This window comes from Atractosteus spatula, chromosome 6 (assembly GCF_055471065.1).
Source record: "Atractosteus spatula isolate fAtrSpa1 chromosome 6, fAtrSpa1.hap1, whole genome shotgun sequence".
NCBI lineage: Eukaryota > Metazoa > Chordata > Actinopteri > Semionotiformes > Lepisosteidae > Atractosteus > Atractosteus spatula.
Window position 1 is genome coordinate 31,990,474 of NC_142711.1, and position 27,983 is coordinate 32,018,456.

Sequence of the window (27,983 nt, forward strand, 5' to 3'; positions counted from 1 at the left end):
GAAATCTAAGTTTATTTTTTGTGTCATAGGTTATTATTTGGTTATTGAAAAATATATAAAAGAATTAACCTAGAGCAATAGGTCATCCCGAAAAGACAACTTAACTGGATAAGGAAGAGCCTTCTGCTCTTCTTTTCTTTGTTGCTCTTTGAAGGCCCAAAGAAATTCCACTTCCCTAAATAATTTGTGGAGAGGGTCCTACTGTATACAATGACTCTTAAATGAAGAAAGTTCATAAAAAACCTTAAAATAAAATAATGTGGCCAACCACTATGGTTCTTCAAAACACATAAAAGCAACCAAATAACATTCATTAATTCAGAAAGCTTTATTGAATAAAATCTTCTTCCACAACAGTTTATACAACATAAATATAGTTCACAATTGTCCGCAGGTGAGCTCCAGGCACAATGCTGCTATTCCTAACATGTTCTTATGATCTACCAAAAAGATACCACCAGCTGGGTGGTTCTTCAAGTTTCTGAAATAGAGATTAAAGACAGCAGGTGAGGAAAAGACATTATGTACTTTTTGATAATTCAAGAAAAACTAAAAAAACAGAACATGCATTGGCCTTACAAACTAATTTTTATTATTTGTTATATTTTTGTGTTTCAGGCATTCTGAGATTCTGACATAAAAGCACATTTGAATTATTGATATTTTCTGGGCCACTCTTTCTATTCTTCTTAAATGCAGTCTTTTTTCACATAAATATCTCATTGAAGAAATGTCTTAGTGATTCACAGACATCAAACTACTCACAAATCAGGAGGCATTAAATATACTGAGACAAATCTGGATTTCAATCATTAAGTGGAAAAGCAAGTAAAACACCAAGTATTTAAAAACAAGATTAAGACAAATATATTTCATATCTGGACATATTACCACGTGTAATGATGATTTTAGTACTTGCTTGTCATGTGTTTCATGATTGTCAGTAAAAGTTCAATTTGTTGAATACTGGCCATTGCTTGTAATTGTTCTGATCATACCTTTTATATTTAGAAAATGTGATACTGTACATGATTAAATTACACTAGGCATCAGGGTATGTCATATTTGTGTTGAAGATAATATTTAAAACATAAAAAATATGCAAACCTTATTCAATGTCAAAACATTCACAGTTGAAATAATTTACTCCAGAGATGTCTTTTTAGCTACTTTTTTGAAGGATTTACCTTGCGCTCCTCTGGGTCTGTAACTTCTTCACAGGTCACTACTACGGCGCTTGCTTCTCCTGGCTTAGCTCTCACAACCGTGACAAGACCTGTGCACTTCTTTAAAGACTGCAAAAGAGAAAGAGGAAATGCCCACTGTTGTTTATTGCTATGGGACTTGAGAAGTGTTTAAGGGCTGTACTATCTCTTGGTAAATATCTGGATGAACTGAATGCAATGTGTTTTGCAAAACAGCAAAGGTATTATCAATGACCTGCTTTGCACATCACCCAGAGAATACTGTAGCAAAAGAGTAAATACTGTGTGCCTAGTAACATATTGATTTCAGTTTAGTTTCCCCAAATTGATTTCACTACATAGCAGGAATTAACATTATACCATTTTAGAAGTTAGTTGTAGGGTGCACAAAGAAAACATATTATATCAGAGGTACAGTATTTTTGGCTATAGTGAAGAATAAAGCACAGCTAGAGCTTACCCCATTTTCCTTGAAGTCACATTCTTCCTTTCCATAATCCACAAGTCTGGGGCACACAGTCTCCTTCAAAATGAATCTTATAGTATACTCGGTTCCAGAGCCATCACCAGGAATGAACATTGACTGAAAAAGAGAGATAACCAGGACACATCCTGCATAAGAGTCATATAAATCATTGTGCTGACCACCTTCCCGTTTTAACAATTTCAGCTCTCAGTTACTCAATTGAACCCTTAATTGACTGAATAATTGGACTACTTTGAACTGTTTGACGGCTTTTAAACAAAAATGCTACTGTTATGAAATGTTTTAATATACTTTATTTAATGCTTTGATGTCTTTATGTACAGACTGTTTTATAATTCACTTCCAGGAAAATATAATCTGAGACTGTACTCAGTCAATACTGACTTACCATTCCCTTTAGAGGAGCTACTTTGGGAGGTTTGAAAGCATTAGTCCCCACACTTTCCTGGTTGTAATGAGCTGTCGCTGCTGAGAGAGCATCCGTGTAGCTGAAGGTCTTCTTTGCTAGAGACACAGTGGCCACAGCAGCCATGCAGAGCAGCAGCAGATATTCAACTGAAGTTCTCATCTTGTCTGTGAGCTCTTGTCTGTGAGCTGGGGTTTATAATCTGCCCCAGACAGCAGACAGCCTTTTGAACGTTCTGAAATTGTGCAACACACTGCAGAACATGGTGGATGTTTGTCTTTGAGGAATTTAGGAATCTTTAGTTTGGGGGAATTGTGTCATGACATGACTTCGAGTTTCAAACTTTCCAGTAAATTTGAAAACAAGATGAAGGAGGCAGTACTAAAGCAAATCAATAACTTGCTCAATGGTACATTGTGGGAAAGGTAACAGTAGACAATCATGGAAAGGAGTAGAGGGTGTTTATGTATTGTGGCCCTCAAAGTAAATATTGATTTTGGCCTTCAAAAATATTGATTTCTTAATCTTGTAAAGATATGTTCTTTGTGCCAGTCAGAGAGATGTGAGTACAGTACATGAACAGCCCATTTGGAGAGGAAGTGCAATGGTCAGTGTTAACACTACCAGAACTACACAGTAAAATTCCTACAGCATTTCCTCATGATGGAAAGCACTAAAGTGACATCTTGCTCTTTTAAATTTCTACATTTGTGTGGTTATTGCTGCAGTCACTCCTAAGGTCTTCTGAGAGCTGGGTTTCTTACTTTCTCCTTCATTGTTCAGATTGCTTTACTTGCTGTTTTTCTTCTCTATTTTATCCCTTTACCTTTTCCTTGTATTTTATTTCCACTGTCACACTCCGAGCAAAATTCCTACTTGGGATAACACTTGGATAAAAAAATCAGAACACAGCAGTCTTAATGGCCTGGACTGCCAATTCCAATATCCATCCATCCATTTTCTAAAACACTTAATCCTGGTCAGGATGACGGGGAGCAGGGTGAAATCCCAGCTAGCAAGCTACCAGTCCAGTACTGTAGGTTAACTGGAGCCCCCAGAAGACACCAAGGCAAAGACAGGGAGAGCATGCAAATACCATACAGATAGCAATCTCTTAAAATGGCATAATGAATGTTCCAAAAAAATGAATACTCCTGCAGGCTGCGCTTTGCTTGCAATAATTACCTTTTTGAAATCTGACATTAATTCCTTTTTATGTACAATTTCTAAAAAGTGGGATTGATGTTCCTTAAACAGCACATTGTTGTTAATTTTTTTGATGGTTTGAGTCCTGAACAGAGCACACTATACACTTTCTTTGCATCTCTGAGGCCTCAGAAAAGGTTGTGAAACTGAGGAGTGAAAATGAAAGGAGGATTAGTCTGCTTGTCACCAAAGTCTGACAGGCCAACAGGAATTTTCTAGGGAGTGTTGTTTATGTGATCTTCATACTTTAACTGCTGTGGTAGTTTTTTAATATGTATGTTGAAATAACTGATTGTGATTTGTTAATTCCAGTAAATTTTAACATACAGTATGCCCTTAAATATTCTGGTTAACAGAACAAATTGCCTGATTAGGACATGAATACATGGTTCTTACATACAGTACAGTGAAAAGCATAGTTATTGGGACAATGTAATGAAATTCATTTTTGCTGTGTAATAATTACATTTAGATTTGATATGAAAGATTAATACGAATCTTAAGTATACCGTTTCAGCTTTTGTTTCTGGGTACTGTTTTGCCATGTTAGAACAATGCCACTTGTTTTGATACCCCATTTTAGGTCAGTATTGGGACATATGGCTGACAGATGTTTCTAATTGTTCAGGTGTTCCATGTTGCATTCATTGTGAATGTATAGTCTTGGTTCCAACCTTTGGAGTTTACTTTTTGAGTCTGGCTCTTGAGCTAGATAGCAAAAACCCACATCAAGACTGGAGAGTTGTCTAGCAAGCAGTTCTGAAGATAAGAGCAAAAATAAATTCTAGTTAGAACCATTGCAGACAGACAGGGCGTCACAAAATCAACTAAATGGAAAAAGAAAATACTAGAGGAATAAGCAATCAGCAAAGATTAGGTCATCAAAGGATGATGAGAGTAGTTGATGACAGAGGAATCATTAGAGCTATGAAGAAAATAACAGTAAGAGATTGCAGAGTGCAGGAATATCTCAATCCTCAATTACAAAGGCTACAATTGCAAAGATTGACCACAAAATGTCTGTAACAACGGACAGATTTTATGTTTAATGGACAGATGAAACGAAGATAAACTCTTTGTCAATGTGAAAGAAAGGCAAAGATTGGCAAGATTATAGTAAGATGTTGCTTTATATGACAAAACAAGCTTACTAATTTAGTGCAACATTCCTCACTTAAAACATAAACTCAACCTCTCACTCAACATTTGATCAAGTGAGTTGATCAAGTTGATGTATTACACCCTGTACTACTCTGAAGGCATCTGAGTTGGGTTTCATTTTATGTATCATTCTAAGATCAGGTTAAAATCTCAGAATTTCCTCTGATTCATAACAAGATCCTGCATTCTGCCTTTTATCTCTTTATGTACTGTAAATGCAAAGAGAGGACATGTCATCCTTAAAAATCATTTAACAAAAAACATGTTTTGTTGGAAACTTAAAATATCTTTTATTTATTTTGCTTTGTTTGTAGACGGCAATTTCAGTTATTAGTGAAATTTAAGAGTGGGTTTATTATTCAACAGTTAAACAGGATCAACACTGTAGATGTTTTGGCAAGGTGAACATTCATATAGTAGCAATACAGTGCATAAAATGTGGAAGTTTCAGCATTTGTGAGTGTATTATTACTTCACCAAGAGAAATCCACAGTATATCAGTGTTATTCGGCATATTATTAGGCTTTGTCATTACAGTACGCCACTACAGAGACCATTATTCACATATGAAATTAAGCAAGATTGGATTTCCTTATTGGAAATTGAGAAAGCAGCATTTAGAGGGAAAAACAATTCCTGTCAACCTGCTGGTATTTTTCCATCCCAGAAGTAGCAGAAAAAAGTCGGAGGTCATTAAAACTGATAAAAATGTACTTTTTGTGTGTCTTCTGTAGATAAAAAGTGTTGGTGTTCATTTGTTCTTTTTAAATGATGCACTACCTGTGTTTTAATTAATATACTATGATTTATTATAAATATTAGGAAATTCTAAAATTTCCCAACAGACTTGAGCTGAAAAAGCTGGCTGTTTTTCAAAAGTCTCAGCCCAGATTCATTGGAAGGAAAATAATCTCCAGTGGATACCTCCTGCTTCTGCTCTCCAGTCTCATTACTAAATCTTGAAAAGCATTATGTAAATATACATATTTTTTGGTCTTTAGTGTGGGGAAAAAATGTGATATGTTAATGTACAGTACCTGGATAAATGACCAGAGATATTCAAATATGAGGGTGTAAATTGTAATTAAAAATGTTGACTCAAACACCCTGGAGCAATTGTGGTGAAGTGCTTTGTTCAAGGATAAAATAGTAGTATTCCATGTGGGATTTGAACCTATTTTAAGGATAGAATTAATGTCATTAGAAATTACATATTATATGTGGTGTAGGGGACATTTTTGGAAGAAAATCATAATACCTGTATAGTAGCTTTGCATTCCAGCCACAGCAATCTGTTGAAGACTGCAGCTGCACATGTATTTCTAATAATATAGTATCATACCAAGTTAATCAAAATTTGCCATAGCAAAGGAGATGAGTCACAAACATAAATTCACAAAATACATTTTATTTGAATCCAGATCAATAAAAACAATGTAAAAAGGCAGCTGGGACTTCCAAAGATAGATGAAGACAACACAGAAGCTTTAGTAAAACTAAATATGCAATTTGTCTTATGGCAGATAGATACTCATTTTTTGGTCATCAATTAACGCATCACCTTTTCAGAATCCAGAAATGAACTTCAATCATTTGTTTTCCACTTTTGTATCACGTTTGAGTTTCAACAGTTTCAACTGTTACACAGCCTGGTAGGGGATAAGTATCAGATGAATATGCCACCTTGTGGATGAATACTGAATACTCTTTATCTCCAAAAAAGGTTTGTCCAACAAGGATCCCATAAAGCTTGGCATGTGATGCACTGTGTTAAAAATACAATCCTTGCCCTACAGGCAGGGCAACTTAAAAAATGTGAAAAGGGTTCTTAGAGTGTATAATAATATGGGAAGACATGGCGACACAGTGGTTAGCATTGCTGTCTCACAGTGCTGAGGCTCTGGGAGCAATTCTGCTATCTGTGTGTAGGTTCATATAATCTCCCCAAGTACATGTGGGTTTCCTCCATGCTCCAGCTTCCTTCCACAGGGCCTGCGATTGACTGACATCCCATCCAGGGTATACCCTGCCTTGCACCAGTTGCTTCCAGCTCCCCTGCAAACCTGACTTGGATTAAGCAGTAGTGACATGGTGGTGCAGTGATTTGCATTGCTGCACACAGAGCTGGGGCCCTGGGTTCAATTTCTTGGGTACAATCTCCACGGAGTTTTTATGTTCTCCCTGTGTTCACATCCAAAGACATTCTGGTAGGTTAATTAGCTTCTGAGAAAAATGGCCCTGGAGTGAGTGTGTACATCTCTGTATCTGTGTCTGCCCTGTGATGGACTGGCATCCCATCAAAGGTAGTTGCCCCTAGTTGCTAATCTCGATAGGCTCTGGCTACCCCATTCCCCTGTATTGGATGAAGTGGTTATAAAATGGGTGGATGGGTGAATAATAGAATGGATGGTTCTTTTGGATCCATGTTAATAAACTTGAGAAGAGTAACAATGATACTTAAAACAATTAATAAAAAAGGAAGGAAAGACAAGGTACTAAAAGAATGAAAGATAAATAGTAAACAAATTGAGTAAATTGCCTGAAGCTCTTAGCAGTGAAAAGCACAGTTTTGAATTATGTTGCTGTCCATCTCTTGATTTCACTAGCTGCGAAAGTCTAGTGCTTTTGACTCCCATAGTTATGTTGACCTATGGAAGACCCTGACCTTTGTCCTGGAAGATGCTGAGTACCATCTTGCACTCCCTGCAAAGAACATTGAAAAAAATAATGCATTTCATTCATTCACATCTTAAATCAAGATGCACTTTATGTTTATTAGCAAACTTTAATAACGAGTTAACCAAAATCTGTATATGATAAAGCAGCTATAATAACAGAAAACACAATATAAAGAAAAATTCTGTGACTGAACATACAGTAATAATGGAATATCACATTATGTGGCTATAAACGAATGCTGTTTCATGATTATCAAGAAGTGAGAACATTAACATTGTTTTCTGAATCTGAATCCAGATCTTTCATTGGAAGATGAAAGCAATACTGGCATCATCATCATCATCATCACTTTGCACTTTTCTTATAAGAAATGTTATTTTTGGGGTACAATAACAGTAATAGTGATTGTACTAATAAAGTATTTCAGTAGTTCTGTCAAATCATAATTACTAGAAAATAAGCAGAGAGATAGCATATTTAATAATTTGTGTTTGGCACTAACTCGCCTAGCTGAGAAAATGACAGCCCTGGCTGAAGAGCAGAGCCCCGCCTAATCAGAATAAACGCCACCGGCAATCTGACACAGCTCCCGACAATCATAATCAAGCACCTGTCAATTCCTGCAAATGATGCCGTCCAGACTAATTACCATATCACACTCCTCAATCACTACCACACCCTTAGAATCCCAGAGTACTTATGTAAACCGGTTAACGACTACAGCTTTGGATAAGTACTCCCTGTTTTTTCCCTTCTGTCTTTACTCCGCATAGGGTTCATCATTTTTCTCTCCCAATGTTATAGAATACTGAGCCATTAAAATGAACCCCACAAATCAAAATATGATTCATTCCGTCCTCAACCAGCACTCCCACGCCCTCAAATAGCTCCATGTTTCCATTCAACAGCTCACGGATCATTAGGGTAGACTCCCTGAAGCACCCTCGACTCCCCATAGCCCCCCCCCCCCACCACCTCTGCTGTAGCTTCACTCACCCTGGCTCTCCACAGCTCACCGCCCCTTCCCACACCGGATACATTCGATGGACATCCAACTAAATGTCAGGGCTTTATAGCCCAGTGCTGGTTAGCCTTCCAGTTGTACCCAGAACATTTTCCCACCTCATTTCGCTACTTTCTGGAAGGATTCTGGACTGGGTGGCTGCCCTGCTAGCTAAAGGGGGACCTAAAACAGACGATTTTAATTCATTCCACCCAAAGTTCAAGGCAGTATTTGCTCTGGCTAGCTCTGAACACCATTTTTTATCACAGCTTTCTACTCTCCGACAGGGCAATAGACCTGTCCAGGATTATGCAATTGAGTTCCAGACTCTTGCGGCATAATCCGCTTGGACAGATGAAGCCCTGGTCTTTCAATTCTGCCAAGGGCTCTCATAGGAGCTGAAGGACCACTTGTAGTCAGTCTTTCTTTCCATTTCTGTTGGAAAGAAAGATGGCTTACTGAGACCCTGCATCGACAACTGGGGCCTAAATGAGATCATGATTAAGAACCACTACCCTCTGCCCTTGATTACAGCAGCACTAGAATCACTGCACAGGGCTACAGTTTTCACTAAACCTGATATCCGAGGAGCATATAATCTAATCCATATTAGGTAAGGTGATGAATGGAAAACGGCATTCATGACCACTAACATTATGAGTACCTGGTGATGTTTTTCAGACTGGTCAACGCTCCCGCGGTATTCCAGGCCTTCATGAACGATATCTTTAGAGACATCATCAACAAATACGTCCTCGTATATCTTGATGACATCCTGATTTTCTCCAACAATCCCCAAGACCATGTCCAACACGTCCAAGAGGTACTCTCACGACTCATCCACAATAAGCTCTATGCTAAATTAGAGAAATGACTTTTAAAAGTCTCCAAAATATATTTCCTCGGTTACATCATTTCTCCCCACAATGTTGAAATGAACTCCTTCAAAGTAAAAGCCATCAGGGACTGGCCAACCCCCAGGAACTTGAAACAAATCCAGCACTTTCTTGGATCAGAAATTTTTTATAGAAGTTTTAATTCTATAACTTTCTATAACTTTAGTTCCATGGTGGCTCCCATCATGGCCCTCACGAGAAAAGGTCCCAACCAGGGCAGATGGAATCCCGAAGCGAATAAGGCATTCCTCCACCTGAAACATCTGTTCACAAACAGCCCCGCTTCTCCGTTGCCCAGACGCCTCCTTGCCCTTTGTGGTTGAGGTTGATGCCTTGGCTCACGGTGCAGGGGCAGTCCTTTCACAGCGTCACGGGGAAAAAGACATACTCCACCCCTGTGCCTACTTTCCCCTGCAGAAATAAACTACGATGCAGGTAACCAGTAGCTCTAAGCTATCAAACTTGCCTTTGAGGAGTGGAGACATTGGCTGGAGGGAGCACAAGACCTGTTCACCATCATAAGTTACCACAAAAACTTAATCTACATCCAATCGGCCAAACATCTTAACCCCCACCAAGCCAGATGGTCCTTGTTTTTCTCTAGGTTTCGTTTCGTCATTACATGCTCCCCTGGCTCTCAAAATGTGAAGGCTGATGCTCTCTTCTGCCCCTTTGACCCTCCAGACCTTGAGAAGACACCCGAACCCATCATTTGCCTGGTAAGATCCTCGCTGCCATCAGAAGGGACATTGAGGAGCAGATGAGGTACGCCCGGGCTAGTCATTCAGTTCCCCCACAGTGCCCTCCAGATAGGCTTTTCATCACCAATCTGGTCCGGTTGGCAGTCTTACAGTGGGTTCATGATTTGCACACTGGATCTGATCGCTAGGGACTTCTTGTGACCGACTATGAAATTGGACGTCGCCGACTACATGCGTATCTGTACCGTATGTGCCAGAACCAAGGCCCCATGCAATAAGAAAGCCTCCTCCATCCTCCCCACGTTCCCGAACACCCCTGGTCCCACATCTCCGTAGACTTTCTCACCGATCTTCCACCAAGTCAAGACAAACCGCAATTTTGGTCATAGTGGACAGATTCTCCAAATCAGCTCATTTTGTCCCTTTATCTACGTTAACCACTGCATGTGAAATGGTGGACTTATTCATTTACCACGTCTTTAGACTCCATGGCATCCTAAAGGACGTGGTTTCAGATAGGAGTCCTTAATTCATCTCAAGATTCGGGTGGGCCTTTTGTAAGCCTCCTGGGGCATCTGTTTCGCTGACTTCAGGGTACCATCGGGAGGCCAACGGACAGACCGAGAGGATCAACCAGGAGCTCTTGACTTTCCTGAGGACCTACAGTATATTTCGGCCACCCAAGACAACTGTGTCTCCCTACTTTCCGGTTTTTATATATTTCCGGTTCCGGTCGAGAGGGAACGCTGGCGCGTTTGGCTGCCGCTCCTCTCACCAGTTTTTCATTTTTATCTACTTATTTATGTTATGTTTATGCTCTTTTCGGTGACACTGATTTCTCATTTATCTATTTTCATCTGCTTCACGTTATCTGCTCCACGTTACAAATTCACAAATGCGGCTTCCACTTGCATCGTGAATTTGCTCAACTGAAGACCTTCACCACTTGCTACTGCCTTCTCTGGATTTCCTTCCTGTCTTGATTCATCGATCATGTCTCTTATATACACTGCACTGCAACTTCTTCAGCTAAAACAAAGCTACTTCCTGGTGAAAGACACATTCGATTATTGCCTTTCTACTGGGATTTTACGACCGAGTCGCTACATCCATGGCAGCACAGGACGCCGCTTTTTTCGTTCGTCTGCCAGCAGAGTCTCTATCCCTGCCTTTTGGCGCACGACTGTAAGTCCATCACGTACCGGCGCTGACCTCAAAAATCTCCTCTCACTACCGCACCAGGAGCGCACTCCGCTTCCCCCTGAATCCCCGAGACTTGCCAGATCAGCGCTACTCAACACCCGCTCCATTAACAACAAGGCTCTTCTCTTATGTGACATCATCAAAGAAAAAAAAATTGGACCTTCTGTGCTTAACTGAAACCTGGCACAAACAAAACGATGGACTCCTGTTCAACCAACTAGTTCCTCCTGGATATGGTTTGTTTGACCTTCCGCATCTTTCAGACAGAGGCGGGGGCATTATTGTTATTTACAACCTTTTTTACAGTCTAAGTCCTATTACTATACCTCCTCCCTCTTCTTTTGAGTGTCTTGTCTTAAATGTTTCTATCCCCCAATCTACTATTATTGCCACAGTTTATAGACCACCCAAACACAGTGGAGCCTTCTTAGGTGAGTTTGCTGATTTTCTCTCACTCTTATGCCTTAAGTTTAAAAGGATCCTTATTCTAGGGGACTTTAATATACACATTGATTCAACCTCTTCCAGTCTGGCTAAAGACTTCCTTTCTCTTTTGGGATGCTTTGACCTTACTCAGTTTGTTTGTACCCCTACAAATAACAAAGGACACACCTTAGAGCTAATTATTGCAAATGACTCCTTTGTCTTCCACTGCTCTCCCCTTGATCTAGGCCTCTCTGACCACTTAGCCATTCTCTTCAATCTGAAATTACCTGTTTCTAACACCTCCTCCCCACGCTCTGTAAAATTCCGCAACTGGCAATCAATTGATCACCCAAGGTTTGCAAATTCTGTTCTGTCCTCCTTATCCTGTTTCTCTTCCTCTGACCTTCTAGAGGACAAAATACAGTTACTTGATAGTGCTCTTTTATCTACGCTTGACACCTTTGCTCCTTTAAAAACTCGAACCATCTCTTTCTCTCGCCCTGCCCCCTGGTACAATGACCATCTGCGATCCATGAAGACAGCCTCTCGCAAACTTGAGCATAGGTGGCCTCTTTCCGGCCTAAATGTACATTATCAGGCTTGGAGAGATTACTTATCTGATTATAAGGTTACCATAGAGTCTGCTAGATCCACCTACTTCTCTAACATCATTGAAAATCACCAAAACAACCCCAGACACCTTTTCTCCACCATCAACAGACTGCTCAAGCCAAACTGCCCTACCACATTACCTGCCTCATCACAACTTTGCAACACATTCTTAGATTTCTTTAGTTCTAAGATTGACAAAATCCGGCATCACATTCTCTCCACTACGCATATCATTTCCATACCTCCTCCCTCCTCATCCAAATTCTCTGGTTCCTTTCTCTCCAGCTTCTCTCTTCTTGACTCAGCATCCCTCAACTAACTAGTTACACGCATGAAACCCACCACATCTAGTACCACCATCCACTCCTTAGTACCCCTCCTCTATATATTGTAATTGTGTCTTATCTTGTGTATTCTCCTTATTTATTGTTATACTCTTCTTATTTATTGCTATTGTCATCCTGTAAAGCGCTTTGAGAAGCCACCTTTAAAGGCGCTATATAAAATAAAGTTTATTATTATTATTACTTTATTGGGCCGAATTCACCCACAACTTCTTTCCACTATGTTCTTGGATACCAAACCCCTCTCCTCCCGGACTCCCCCCCCCAGACATCCAGGTGCCGTCTGTCCAGTAATACTTATCTTCAGTTCAGAAGCTTTGGATGACCGTCAAACTTTTCCTCCAAAAGACTGCACAAAAATCTGCAGATTGACACCGTCATCCTTTTCCCCGCCTCTGAAGAGAACAGTTTGTCTGGCTCTCCACCAAGAACCTCCCCCTAAGACAACCCCTTAGTACATTTGGACCTCGTTTCATCGGCCCTTTTCGGATAATTTCTCAGATCACCCCGTCTCTTACTGTCTGGCTCTACCACCTAATCTCAGAATTCACCCCACTTTCCATGTCTCCCTCCTCAAACCTTTCCACAGGTCTCCCCTCTCCAAACCTCAACCTTGTCCGCCCCCACCATGACTGGTAGAAGGTGCTCCCACCTTCACAGTCAACAAGATCCTAGACTCCCATTGGTACCAAGGCTCCTTACAATACTTGGTTGATTGGGAAGGGTGTGGCCTTGAAGAAAAATCTTAGGTACCTGAGAAGGACGTTCTGGATCCTAATTTATTTCAAGACTTTCACAGCACTTTCCCTAAACATCCTGTTAGGGTGTCAGGAGCTGCCTGTGAAGGTGAGGAGGGGTACTGTCACAGCCCCGCCTAATCAGAATAAATGCCGCCGACAATCTGACACAGCTTCCGACAATCATAATTAAGCACAAGTCAATTCCTGCAAACGATGCCATCAGGACTAATTATCTTCTCACACTCCTCAATCACTACCACACCCTTAGAATCCCAGAGTACTAATGGACTCATTACCCTCATCACAACGAGCGGAGCTCTCTCTCGTGTCTTCCCTGCGTCTCTGTGCAATTCCCCTGCTGATCTACTGGCTTAACGCCCTGATCTGTATTGCGCACTTCGGATTGGGTTCTTGTGCTGTTGCTCTTCTGATCTTCTGGCTAACGACTACGGCTTTGGATAAGTACTCCCTGTTTTTTCCCTTCTCTGTCTTTACCCTGCGTTCCACCTCGCCTAGGAAATTGCATAGGGTTCATCATTTTTTCTCTCCTGATGTTACATCTTCACTGGTGAGGAATTAGCCAGGTAGCTGCTACAAGGGTGCAGTTGTGGAGGAGAGAAGGCATATATACAGTAATAGCAACTTTATATTTATATAATAGTAACTAATAGCAAATATAAAGCAACTTTATGTTTAAGAGAGCAGTTTAAGTGCAAGATTACAATTTGATCTCCTCCCAGACTTCTGTTTAGCAATACCATTTTAGTTCAAATTCCAAACTATACAAATTGAGCCTATGAATATAAGGGGATAACATACTTTACTTTTGTTTGATACTTTAGTTTTTGGCTTTACCTAATCTGGCTGAGGAAATGACAACCCTGGTTGAAGGTCAGATTTGTCACAGCCACCCAAAAAATGAAGAGGAACCCAAAAGACCAGTGCAGACTTCAATGCTATTGGAGTATGAGCCTTGTTTAGTTGGGTATGTTTGGATATTGTAAATATACATAGGAGCTCATCAGAGAATGTGCTGTAGAATGGAGTGGAAGAGACGCTTTGGATATGCAATGTATCAGAGAAACACTGTTAACTAATGTAATAAATGGGAAGTATGATACAGGTGATGGAATGCAAGTCAGTGAACTGGTATAAAACCCAAGACCTTAGCTTGCTTGAGATTGGAATTCTGTGCTGCGCAGCAGAACATGTTGTGATGACCTGGAAAGAGTAGCCAGAGATGAACTGTACTGATGGTGAAGTAGAATAGGAACTAGTAATGAGTGATCACATGCTGAAGTGACTAGAACCGAGTAGATGAGGACAGGTTCCAGTGGATTTCCCAAAAGAAGAAGAAATATCAGTTACATTTGAGGATGAAAGCTTGGATGGGAGGAAGTGGGGGACATTCTATTTGGGTGCCAGTGGATGGGGGGATGAAAGAGGGGTGGGGACCCAACACTGTGGCAGATTGATTCACAAGCGAGGCACCGGCACCAGGGGTGGCAAAAAGTTGTCCCATGTGCAGACTGATGTTGTGTGTTCACATCCTTAGGGCAGAGTGAACATTAGCAACCAGAAGAGGTCTTATGGGAAAAGTGAAGAGGAGGATTGGGAAAAGGGGAAAGAGACATAACAACAAGGACAGGCTGGCTGGGACCATACTGTAGGTGCAGTTGGCTTGTTTGTTTGACAAGAAATGGAGAGAAGGCTGGAGGGAGAGATTGGAGTGAGTGGGGATACAGTAGTTGAAGACAGAATGGATACAAAATGGTTGTGATTGTTACCAGTCCTAAAGGTTGGTTAATGACAAGGAAAATTGAAAGAAAAGAGTGCGCATTGTGGGAAATGCAGGGGGGAGATTTTTTTGTGGGTAGACTGAGACTGGAGAACTGCTTATTGGAGAAAAGGTGAGAAAACGACTCCCATCTTGGTTTGGAAGAGAAAAAAGCAACAAAGTTAATATCTAAAAATACTGAGTGTGAGAGACCTTTGACAAGCAGAAACTGTCTATTGTATGTAAGAGAACATAAGAGTGTAAATACAATTTGACCTTCTCCTGAACAAGTTTCAGAGCACCTTTAGATAAACTTTAAAAAGGCTTAAGATTCTGCTAAATATGAACAGAGTGAGTTATTTACAGAACATTTAAGCAATTTTTGTTTTATTAATTTTTTATCTTTTGTGAATGCACAGAGACTTTAAAATGTCCCCTTAACTGTTTGTTATAATGTTACATGATACACAGTGAAATCAATTTAAGGAAAGTTTAAGATCCCAATAATTGTCACTTTGAAGTACAATAGTGTATAATTCAATGAGATGTTAAAAGTTACCCACTAATTTGCCTTTAAGACCATAGGCATCCATAAACCCCATGATTGCTGAGACCCATATCACAAACGTAGATTATTTTCTTACCTCTTTAACCTTTGTTGGGATAGGCGCACAAGTAACTTTGATATTCTTTACTTTAGAAAGGTTTTCCTTTAGCACAGAAACTAGAGAGTTACACTTTAATTGCATCTGTAAAGGAAAAAATGGGCAGACATTAACAGGTAAATTTCACAAATACTTTACAGTATTTGACAATTACTATTTGAATTTAGGGTGCTTTTTGAAATGTTAGGTATGTGTTATAATAAAGGAGTTACAGTATGTTTTCAGTTTGGCAGCATGGTACTGTACAGTATATGAGCTGAACAACAAGATAGAACCATACAATGCACTTACCATTAAACAAAACATACATACACTTACCATAACATACAAAACATAATTAACAAAATAATTCATCTTTAATTTTTAAATACAAATATAATCTATGGAAATCGGGTGGGGCAGTGGTTAGCATTGCTTACTCACTATGCTGTGGCTCTGGATTTAATTCTGGACCTGGGATGCTATCTGTGTCGAGTTTGTATGTTTTCTCCGTGTTTGTTTGGGTTGCCCCAGGTGCTCTGGTTTCCTTCTATAGTCCAAAAACATGTTGGTAGTTGGCTTTGCTTCTGGGAAAAAATGGTTCTGGTCTGAGAGTGTGCATGTTTGTGTCTGTGTGTAATCTGTAACTAACAGGTGTCCTTTCCAGGAAGTATCCTGGCTTGTGCTCTTGTTTGGTGGAATAGGCTCCAACTCCCCTGTGATCCTGTATTGGATAAAGAAGCTAAAATATGTATGTATAGCACTTTTAATTCTGATCCCAAGGATCCCAAAGTGCTTTGCATCAAAAAGGGGACCCACTTCATTCACCACTTAAGTGCAGGGGCCTGCATGATGTGCAAAACTATTATGGGCTAGTGGCCCACCTTTAAAGCAGATCAGAGAGAAGGGAGAGACTGCCTTACTAATTGAATTGAATCAAGGTGGAAAGTTAGTTGGGTCAGAGTGGGATTTAGCCAGGACCTACTGTATGGGTTAAGACCCCAGTTTTCACTACCCCCACAACTCTTTGAATGATCTGTAATGTTTTGAATGATCTATCAAATGAATCAATAATGTTAAAGTAGAATGAAAGTTGTTGGATTGTTTTTACAGGACATTTAAATGGAAACACTGAAATGTTTTGATCTTATAACTACTCCCTTTACTATGAAACTCCAAATTGACCCCAGGTGCATCTAAATTTCCTTGCGAGATCACTCGGTCAGTCCAATTACTTGATGTCAGCAGAAATACACCTATTTATATAAGGTTTCCCCAGTTGACAGTACTTGTCAGAGTATACATACTCTGTATCTATACAATACAGTATCTATACAACTCTTTGACGGACATTTTAGGAAATATAGAGCTAGTGAGGGGTATAAAACCATATCTAAGGTGTTGAAAGTTCCCAGGAGGACACTTAGGTATATCATTAGGAAATGGAAAGAATATGGAATCACCCAGACTCTTCCTAGAGCAGACTGTCCTCCAACCTGAGCAACTGGACAATAAGGACCTTAGTCTCAGTACCCTGACAGAACTACAGAGTTCCATGGCAGGGTTCCATGAGACCAGGGAACATGTCCAAGAACAACAAACCCTTCAGCACTACCCATATTTAGCCTATATGATGGAGGCTAGACAGAAACTAGTCGATTAGCATGCCTGAAGTTTGCAAGTAGGCACATGGCAGACCCTGAGACCATGTAGCAGCAAAATGGGCTGATGAAATAAAAAAATGACTTCAGGAAACAAAATATTTCCCCATTTCATTTTTCAGAAATGTTAAATTTTTTGCTTAAACTTAAATTAAAAAAAATGTTACGTGCTATTTGAATGAAGGGAAAAAAATAATTTCAATGCATTAACAATTGGATGTAACACAATATTTGCATTGCTCAGGGGGTAAATATTTACTGAAGGCACTATAAGTTAGATAAAAATGAGTCATGACAGTACAAGGAAGAAAAGAAAATTTTAACACAAAATATAAATTGTCTGTTTTACACTTTCATCCAATTTTGCATTTCATGGTATGCAGGATACATTTTATTTAATGCATGATTTCTGTAAAATTGCAAGAGATGGAAAAAAAAGCTGTTGAAGCATTAAAGGAATCAAACCAGCTTCTTTACTCAACTCCCTGATATAAAATTAAAAATCAAAATAACAGGCACAGTAAATTTAGCCTTTTGATTTAGCCATTTAATTTCTAAAATTTGAAATGCAAAAATCACATCAATTGATATCTCCTTCACATGCTCCTGGTGTTTAAAGAACTGTAACTTACTCCTCCTTCCATAAAAGAGCAGTGCAACTTGTTGAAGTTCTCTGTATTTGGGCATACTGTTTCTCTCATAGTGAACTTCAGCTTATAATACACACTGGAGTCATCCTCCCACCTTCTCTAAAGAGGAAAAAAGAACAGTTTCATTACCTTTTATCAAATAATATTCTTCAGATGGTATTGGTAACAACATCTTTAATGTAAACACTTTAAAAACTGTTTTCATTACTGTTTCCTTTTGATTTAATCAAACTACATACATATGCCCTGTCATTATGGTGTTACAGACACCATTCACACATTTCCACATAAATATGGAATTGTGTTTCTATTCAAGTGACATGAAAAGGCAGTTGAAAAGAAAGCAGAGATGCAAATTCAAGTGTCTACATTCCTTACCTTTACCTTAATTTTTAAAGGAGCAGTAAATGACTTCTGCCCTTTGTGCCACTTTTTTCCTGATCTATAATTTGAGAACAACATCTTTCAATTTTGTACATTTATTTAATATGCTGATCAATGCTATTCAAGCAGAAAAAGAGCCTTTGAAAATCTGGATGATTTACTTATTTCATGACTCTTGAAATGAGAGCATTATGTTGAAGCTGGAGGACTCACTGGTTCATGTAGAACACTCTCTTCCTTGAAAGCATTGGGCTGCTCACTGCCCCTGTTGTAGAACTCTACAGCAGCAGACAGGATATCCTGGGGTGAGAAAGCTGCCTCTTCTAGACTCCCAGTGACTGCAGCAGCCAGGGACAGCAGCAGAAGTCTTCATCCTGTCTGGGACTCCTTTATTAATGGCTGCTGCTAATGAGCAAGTGCAAGGCAGCTGGTCCTTTTAATAATCCTTTGCCGACTGATTGAGCAACTTGCTTCAAAGTTCAGGGGGAGGATATTTGTATCTGGAAATCTGAATGTCTGAGGCAGCCACTTTGTGTTATATGTCTCGTTCTGAGACATTTACCATAAAAAATACTAGTATTGGATCAGGGTGGCATATTTGCCCCATTGCATACGTTTGAAGTATGTACTGTATGGAGCAAAATGGTGCTTGTCACACCTCCCAAAATATTAATTCAGCAACCCATTTTTAAATGGATTTTTTCTCCATCCTTGAATCTAATTTACAGTAATATGTTTCAGTGATATTTTCAAAGGACAACAGTTCAAATTTTCTATATCTAAAAATATGAAAAATGACTGTACAGAAAAATACAGAATTGGCTTTGGAACGATATACAGTATAGAACTGACACAATATGAATGCAGTTGTATGTTGCTATTATTTGTTTCATGCAAGACAAGAATGCACTTCCATTTTATGAAAGACACAACTCCTGTCGGATTATACCATACTGTACACTCAGGGAATGCAATCACAGGCACTTCTCAACGTTCTTCCACATGTTTGATAGGGCTTATTATTACCCTGACTGGCACTGGAGTAGAATGCAGCTCACAGCTCATAGGCTGTGAAACGTATTCTCAGCCTTCATTTTATATCAAGATCCTCCAATATAGAATTCCACCTGTCTAGGACTAAATTAGTAAAGGTTTCTCCAAAGAGGGAATTTATTTTATGGAAAGTCACTGCATGGATGACTATAATTTGTACACACACCCTGTGTAAACAGTTGTCTATAATAAATTATATCACAAAGTAGTTACCTCACTTACACCTTATCAGTATTATGCATGGTTCCAGAACAAACATTATTTCCAAACTTTGTCTGTTGATTTATGTCTAGTCTTTATACACATTCTACCTTGTTTAATCAGTGTAGCACAAATGCAGGCTGAGCTTGATTATTTAGTAACACCAAAGATTAGACATCATCTTTCTTTGGCATTTTCTTTTTGTTGGAGAAATAATTCAACAATGAAGACCAAAGATCTTTTCCCTGCTGTCAAGCATGGTGGTGAGATTATTACTGTTCTGCTTCTCATCTGCAGGTACTGGGAACCTTGTCACAACTGATGGCAACGCAGAAGGAGTAAAGTACTGGGGAAAACATACAGTAAGAGGTAAACCTGCTTCAGCCCTAAAACTGGGACAAAAAAAACTTTCTGCAGGACAATGATCTAAATGTAAATGTAAAGTAAGAAAAAGAAAGTGAAAGTTGTTAAGTGTCCCTTTCCCTTTCAAAGTCTTGAATTAAATCCCATTGAGCATCTGTGGAAAGTTGAAAACTGTTGTCCATAAGCATTCCCCAAGCTAACTGAGAGAGTCTGAGGAATTCTGCCAAGAATGGTCAAATATTTATCAAACCAACGTGTAAAATTCATAAAGCCTTGCTGCTGCAATTGCTGCCACACACTTATTCACTTACGCACTTACAGTATGAATACTTCAGCAATCAACATATTTCACTTTTTCTCTTTAGTTTTTGCTGACATTTACTTAACTGATCTTAACTTTAGCAGTATTCAGTGTCAGCATTGAATCTACGAACGAAATATTAAACTTAAATAAAATAATGTGTATTCATCACTTCTCAAAATGGGACCACCATAGTAAGGATCTGCATCTTTTTCAAGGCACTGTATGTCCTTCCTTTACAGAAACACTGTTATTCTCTTCAGTGCTTGTGAACATTTTATATTAAAACACTACTGTACACAAATCATTGAATATCTGTTCATTTTTAACAGGGAGGATGTTTTATATTCAGATAGATTTATTTTACCCTGTATAAGCAGGTAACCTGCTTTTGTTCAGATTCAACTGATAGATGAAACAGAAGTGAGACTTAGGATCACACACAGTAAAAAGAAGAAAAATAATTGGTTACTTATGCCACACTTAACAGTGCCAATTCACAAGATATTGAAATATCCACAGCGGCAGTGCAACAGATGAAATCAACACAAGTGAAAAACTGCAACATCATATGTTGCTCCTGCAGCATCTGTCTTTTTCTCCGAGTGGGTATCATCACAGTACTGATCCCAGTGCCTCTTTGATTTGCTGTAGCAGGTTTTCTGGCTGTGATGACAATGAATCAGGGTCCAGCCTCTGGAAGTCCTCGTTGCTGAGCAGACACTCCAAGACATGTGCCACTCGCTGCAGATCAAAGGCTGCGTGGTAAGGACCTAGAGCAGCCAAGGCCTCAGACAGCCTGCTGGAGGAAGAGCTTCCTGCACAGGAGTTGAGGAAGGCGAGACGGTTCTCTGCGATGATCTTCAGGAAGGTGTAGAACTCCCTGTAGTCAATGCCACTGCATGACTTCATGATGACCTGGAACACACACGATCAGTCTGTGATTTTCAAAGCAACCCAATGCGTTTCTAGAGACCCGCATTTTCAACAATGTTCTGGTTTAGGGAAAAGCTCGGTCGCTATGCTTTAACATTAAATTAGCTCATGAATTGCAGTTCACAAGGTGAAAGTCCCAGAGAAGAGGAGGCAAACGATTCCACAAAGTAAACTGCAATGGAATCTCTCGGATTTCAAAATGACCTTTCCATATTGCTATTTGTTTTTTTTCTTTTTAAAAAAGAGGGACATTTAACACACCAAAAAAAGAACAGCAAATCTTAAAAATCTGAATACAAATAGAATTTTACAATGTGATACAGGAATGGGAAGAATTGAGAGAGACTGTTAATATTATACTTATAAATCACCTAAATGAGGGACGGGCAATTCAATTCGTTTTAATTTAAGTAATGGATGTAAGGTTAAACTGCCCGTTGCTTTTGATTCTAATCACTTACTCATTGAAAAATGTGAAATTCAACCCTGGAGGACTGGAGTTTCTCATCACTGATCTAAAATGATCCAGTCAGCTTAGAAGGCATAAGTAGAGATGTGTTGGGAAGAATGTTTCGTGTATCATCAAGCTTTTAACTTTTAATTTTGAGGCTGTCCACAAAACTGCTCAAACATGCTGAACTGTCCTAAACATGTACAACCACTTTTTTTTTCCTAAAAAAATAGTATATCCACAGAATCACTACAAAGCACGTTTAAATATTAATCAAAGTAGCAAATTCAATGATTGCCAACTACTCAATCAAAATGCAAAGTCCTGATGAAACTACACACAATTATTATCAGAATCACAATACAACAAAGTACAGTAAGTACAGGTGCCATGCTGAAGATACAGTCTGACTGAACAACCAGCTTGTTACAAAGTGAAAATCCCAAGGTGCTTAACTATTACAATGAAGTCTTTACTTCTGCAATACAACTTGAAGTTCTCAATGACCTACAAGGGGAATGTGAGAATCGCTTGTTTTCTGTCTGAATACCTGGCAGTGCTGGTGCCAATTGTCCATGGTGTTTTTCCACTCTCCAATCTCATTCTGCACAGCACTCAGCTCCCCTTGAAGAAACTGCCACATGATGTCCAAGTTACAGCCATTGAGCCAATTGTGATTAATAGAGATGGTGTCCTCCTAATACATGAGAAAAAGACAACACACAGTTTTATAAAACTGCAACTGATAGCCATTCATCTCTTAAGACATTTTCAGATCTTTTTGTTCAATTAGCCAGATTAAAGCACTGTGAAATACTTACAATTTGCATTATTTTTACCATCACAGAACAACAGAGATTAAGGTAGCACCCGCAGACAGGTATGTCTTTACGGTTCTTAAAAGATATAATTTGAGTGGGACTTAATTATTAAGACAGTTCCAATAAAATAAAAACTCAAAGCCATATGCAATGTTAAAACAGAATCTTGAGCCCATTAGGAAAACCAGCCTGGAGCCAATGCAGATATGTAAGAGTCCTTGTAACATTGTGTCTCGTCTGTGTCTTAGTTAAAGCACATAATGACCTCTTTTGACCTCCGGGTCAAAAGACACATTAGTAGGTTAATTGGCTTCTGGGAAAACTGGCCTTGGTGTGAGCGTGTGCCTGTTTATGTTTATGTTTGTACTCTATGTGCCCTGTGTTAAACTGGCATCCCATCCAGAGAGTACTCAGCTTTTCACATTTTGCCTGCCAAGATAGGGTCTCCCTGAATTGGATGAAGCAGTTAGAAAAAACAGATTGATGGACATCATAGGTCTTATGTCATATTATATGTGATATAAGACATATAATGTGTTCAAACAAATTAGGTAGCACTTACTAAATTATACACCTGGTGATGCCATCCACTGGGCACAAAGATGACTTCACCCGCCTCCTGGATGATTTCCAGAGGCTTACAGCCCTCCTCGTAATGAGGGTATTGTTTCTTGTCCTGGAGTATGGGCGCAGTGATGTCATAAGCAAGCTTGCCATGACAATCTCGAAGATATTCTTCCTGTCCCGGAGGGTACAGAAGCCACTTTTTCCTTCCACACACATTCGCTGACCAGCTGTAGGAGCAAAAGACATCCACGTGGAAGGGGGTCCTGTGAAACAAAGTTAAACTATATGACACACACAGAGTTTTTCCAGCAGAATGGGAGCTGGAGGCGCATAAATGAAAAAGGAAACAAAAATAAACAGTGCCATCTAGTGGTAGTGATACTTGGAAATGGATATTACAACAAAACAAGTCTTTTAGGACATTAAAAAAACCGATACTAATTAAACAACTTTTTTGCCCTAAAAAGGATTGGGAAGTCAATGTCCCTTGCTGGGGAATGATACTAAAGTCTCCCAATCAAACCTGACCATGTCACACAGCTCCATCCTATTTGGTACCAGAGCAGGAAGAGGTCAAAAGGCAAGGTGGTGACAACATCCCCCTTGTTCCTTTTGAAGCAGAATGCAGTCATCACCAATAGGTCAACAGGAACTATCTGTTACCCAGGTTGAGAGGAAGCTCAAGATCATTGAGGGCCTGGGCTTGGGACAGGAGCAGGTGCTGAGTCCAATACATTGAAATGCAGTGAGCAACAACACCATGTCAAGTATGAAGGATGGCTTGGATTGTACCAACGGACAATCAACACCTTCAGAATTTAAAACGAACTCACCAATTATGCCTAGAACGTCCCCTGCCTGACAAGTTGGCATGAGAACCCAAAAAGAGAGATCCACAAACTCTGGGGTTTAAAAGGAGAAATTAAAAAGGTCAACAGAAATGTCTGGGGGGGATCATAGGCAGATTGGCCCAAGTAAATGCTGGCTGGATGGTGAGCATCCATCAGAATTCCATCCACAATGGTCATCATGTACACCTTCAACGAAAAGCCTACTCCCCCCCCCCCCCCCATGAGCCAAACAGAACTGGATCAGGCCAAGATCATAAGCAGTGCACCACCTCTCAAAAAACTACCAACATGTACAAGGACTTGTCGCCGTACAAGGCAGAATGTGAATGTGCAAACCATCACCTCTGAGAAGATTAGTCCCAACAGTCATCACCACTCAGGGGCCAGACTCAAAGCTTGGTGGTAAGAGCCATGGCTACCCATATGCATCTGCATCTCTCAACTTTGAAAACAACCAGCTTGGAGCTGTGTGACACAGAAGAGTCTAACAGGATGGCACTCTGTCTGAAATAGAACTAATGCTGCTTATCTTGAAAGGAAATAAAGAATATAAATAATAATAATAATTCCTTACACTTATATAGCGCTTTTCTGGACACTCCACTCAAAGCCCTTTACAGGTAATGGGGACTCCCCTCCACCATTACCAATGGCAGCCATACTGCGCCAGTACACTCACCACACACCAGCTATTAGTGGGGAGGAGAAGAGAGTGATGAAGCCAATTCATAGATGGGGATTATTAGGAGGCCATGACTGGTAAAGGCCAAGGGGAAATTTAGCCAGCACACAGGGGAAACACCCTTACTACACTCCAAGACACTGCATTTAACCCTTCTAAGGTATCAAGAAAGAGCTGGTAACATTCGTCATGCTTTAATAGGTTTAAGAAATGAAATGAAACAATCCTTTACATTGAAAGAATTCCATACCATGAGCCTTCAGGTCCCATGTAGACAAAGCGGTAATCATCCACTTCAATGGCATCCCAGTACTCATTCAGCCAGTCTGAGGTGGCAAACATTGGAGTGCTATAAACATTATGCTCAGGAAACTCCCTGTCATAAATTTTACAACATTAGAAATCATTATTTTGTTATGACCTAGAACATGCTATTCACATGTGGCCCCTAAGATTCATTTCACTGCAGAACTTTAGCCACTACTTCACTTTGAACCACGACTTCATTATATTGATCTGGCAAATGATCAATTATGGAAATTAGGACTTGGATGTTACAATTCTCTAATGAAGTGGACTGGAAGGGTCAAAGGTTTAGTAGAGCTGACAATGTATTACATACTTCATTAAACTGATAATAATACAATTCCTAGCAATGGTATAAAACAGTTCATCCCAAAGTATCCTAAACAGCTTTATATACAGTACTATGTTAAAACAATGTATTTATAATGTCTTAAACATTATATTACAACATAACTTCTATATTTGTTCCAAATGCTGAAAAATCCGAGTTCCCTTACAATATACAACATACACCTAAACTGGTGTTATTCTAAAACATTAAAGGATATATGCACAAAAAATAAAAGATGGCATTCTGTACTTTTGCCTCTTATTCATCTTTTCATATTAAATCTGAACTGCTTGAGTATGCAGAAAAAAATGCAGTTTTGACTTCACTGTCCCAATACTTAAGGAAGACACTGCAGCTGCAAAATCCAGACGCAAACATATTTTAGATAACAGACTCATTCAAAATGACATTTAATGAAACATTGTCTAGTGTCATGGTCCACAAATGCCATGCACATCATTAAATGGCATTAAACGAATCTTCAGAGTTGGAGTACCATAAGAGCAGCCTCCTGTGTGAGTAAAGAAGTGGGAAACACCACAAAACTCAGGGAAGATGCAAAATCATGATTTTACCTGTCCATATGCCAATCCTTGAGATATAGGCATCCCTTGTTAGATGAGTGTCCGTTTTGAATGTATTCTTTCCAATAGGCAACAAAGTCTTTAAAGGGCATAATCTGTTTTGGATTAGCATTGTATTCCTTCACATTGCAATTTGCCACAGGAACTAGAGCATCTCCTAAAATACAAAGTGGACATTGATATAAAGATAAATTAAATCTAGCCAGCTAACTGAAAATGAAAAAAATAAGTAAAACATTTCTGTTCAAGCTTTTCCTAATAGTTACCTTAGAATGGTAATGACCTATGATTCCTACTACACAGAAAGTCAAGCTGAACCATTAGATATCGGTGCACATTTTCCATTCAAATGTATTTTATTTCACAGTGCCTTGCAAAAATATTCAACCCTTCAAATGATGTAACAAAACAATTTCCAATTGTTAATGTCTAATGAAGTAATTAATTAACTTTTAAAAGATTAATATTATGATTAAAACAAACCTTCATGCATAAAGTATGTTAAATGTTAGCAAAACCTGAAAATAAAAATCAAAATGTAAAATGTGTTGATTGCTTAATAATTTATCCCCTTTGCTATGGTAACTGCTAGGGTAGTAATAGGGCATTCAGGTGAATGATTGGATTGGTGCATCAAAGTAGACAGGATAACAGAAAAAAATTCTCATTTCCCTTGGAAATGCTTCAAAATTCATCCTTGACCATTTGACTCCTTGAGCAACACCTGTGTAAGATGTTACACATCATCTATGTAAGATGATGTTTGAAGACCTCATTGGTAAAGATCAGACCGATGGAAGGAAACACATTGTCTGTTTCTAGAGATGCTTACTGAGGATCCAGACACAAATTCACAACTGGGACAACGAGACAAAACAGAGAAACAGGATGCATGCTCAGTCATCAATGGACAAGACCATAGAACCCATTTTCTGGGACTCTATGTTAAAGAAAACTAATAGGGGTAAATCACAATTCAAAATTTGAGGAACAAAATACAGTACAGTAAGTCCCATATTGCTCCACCAACATTCTTGAATATACAGTATTTGACTTCTTGCAGCTAAATGACCCTCCCTTCTGTCAAGTATTAAACCTGAATGACTATTATCTATTTTCTAAGTTACAGGCTCACTTCTGTTGTGAGTGAGCAGATAATGAAAGTCTTAAGGCATCCACTGAGGTCTGTCTAGAGGGTCATCCTTAAGCATTATTAATGCTTAATCCTTAAGATTATTTCTGTTGGCATGGACAGTATGAAAAAGAACTGACCCTATGGCTTTAACTCAAGGGGGACTGTTAATGCTAAGGAATTTAAAGTAATTGAGGACAGAACTACAGGTACATGTACTGTACTGTACATTATTTACCTTAGATCAAGCCACAGACCCGCCTTGCATAAATTACATTAATTAGTTAAGAATGACAAACAAACCCACTATAACTAAACATCAGATTATTGCTCTAGTTCAACAGATTATGTTGATATAGAATCATAAAGTAGAAAATACAACTCTTTACCATAATCCTGCAGCAGTCGCTGGAAATTTGGTTTTCCTTCTTCAGTGACCCAGTGTTTCCTACAGCTCCAATCTTCCGTAAATTTTGTCGAAAACACACAAGGATGGTTTGGAAGCAAGTAATTTTTAAAAAACTTGGAATAGCTAAAATCCCTTTTTACTATATAGTCGACAAAGTGAGAGGAAAAGAACTGCTCGTATGATTTTCTGGAGATCTTACTTAGACTTGAACACGACTGAAAGGTTTCCCTATCCATTTCTGTTTTTATTTGTAGAACTAATTCACGTTCTGCTTTACAATGTAAAATGGTAGTAAATTAAATTCATTAGACGTGTAAACGACCTTTTCATTTTCATTCAAAACCAAACGCTCTCTTGTGCATGACTCCATGTTCATAAAACACAGCACACACGTTTATGATTAATGGTATTAGTTACGACTTTTATGACAAGAATAAGTTATAATAATATTCGCATCGAAGACAAGCTGTATATTATTTCGAAAATTAAAAGTGCACGGATTATTTTTCTGCACTTTTTAAAAGCTTAAAAATCAAACTCGCCACACTGGATCACGCTGTAAATATAAATTCTATATTTATCTTATCAGGGTATTATACAGTATTCTTGTTCCACACACATCATAAAATAAAAACGCATCGTACAGAAAGCACTCTTATTCAGAGTTGTAAAATGTGTTGCAAAATTTTTTACTGACTTTCCAAACGTGGTCTCTTACACGCTCCATTTTTCTGTTACACTTTGATATCTTCAAGACTACTGTGGATCTCCTACGTAAAGGGGGAAGGATTAAAGCGTTACACCAAATAT

General features: G+C 39.0%; 3 protein-coding genes across 4 annotated transcripts; all 3 read right to left on the reverse strand.

Annotated features, from left to right (window-relative positions):
* Positions 1-304: 304 nt before the first annotated feature.
* LOC148832763 (cathelicidin antimicrobial peptide-like) lies at positions 305-2,285 on the reverse strand. Its single transcript, XM_088919327.1, has 4 exons — positions 2,081-2,285; positions 1,666-1,788; positions 1,188-1,295; positions 305-481 (listed from the first exon to the last, which is right to left on the reverse strand). The coding sequence occupies exons 1-4, from the start codon at positions 2,258-2,260 to the stop codon at positions 434-436; spliced, it is 459 nt and encodes a 152-aa protein (XP_088775453.1). The 5' UTR covers positions 2,261-2,285; the 3' UTR covers positions 305-433.
* A 4,796-nt stretch (positions 2,286-7,081) lies between these two features.
* Positions 7,082-19,480, reverse strand: LOC148832764 (cathelin-related peptide SC5-like). The gene is made up of 5 exons (XM_088918144.1): positions 19,461-19,480; positions 18,399-18,552; positions 17,784-17,900; positions 15,491-15,595; positions 7,082-7,168 (listed from the first exon to the last, which is right to left on the reverse strand). Exons 1-5 carry the CDS (start codon positions 19,478-19,480, stop codon positions 7,082-7,084), a joined length of 483 nt encoding a protein of 160 aa, XP_088774270.1.
* Positions 19,436-27,957, reverse strand: jmjd4 (jumonji domain containing 4). 2 transcript variants are annotated; one of them, XM_088918970.1, is made up of 6 exons: positions 27,154-27,957; positions 25,624-25,789; positions 24,662-24,787; positions 22,874-23,141; positions 22,041-22,187; positions 19,436-21,021 (listed from the first exon to the last, which is right to left on the reverse strand). In XM_088918970.1, exons 1-6 carry the CDS (start codon positions 27,407-27,409, stop codon positions 20,719-20,721), a joined length of 1,266 nt encoding a protein of 421 aa, XP_088775096.1. In that variant the 5' UTR covers positions 27,410-27,957; the 3' UTR covers positions 19,436-20,718. The 2 variants fall into 2 exon arrangements, with proteins under 2 accessions (XP_088775096.1, XP_088775097.1); XM_088918971.1 differs by having other exon boundaries at positions 22,874-23,105; positions 27,154-27,912.
* Between the last annotated feature and the right edge of the window lie 26 nt (positions 27,958-27,983).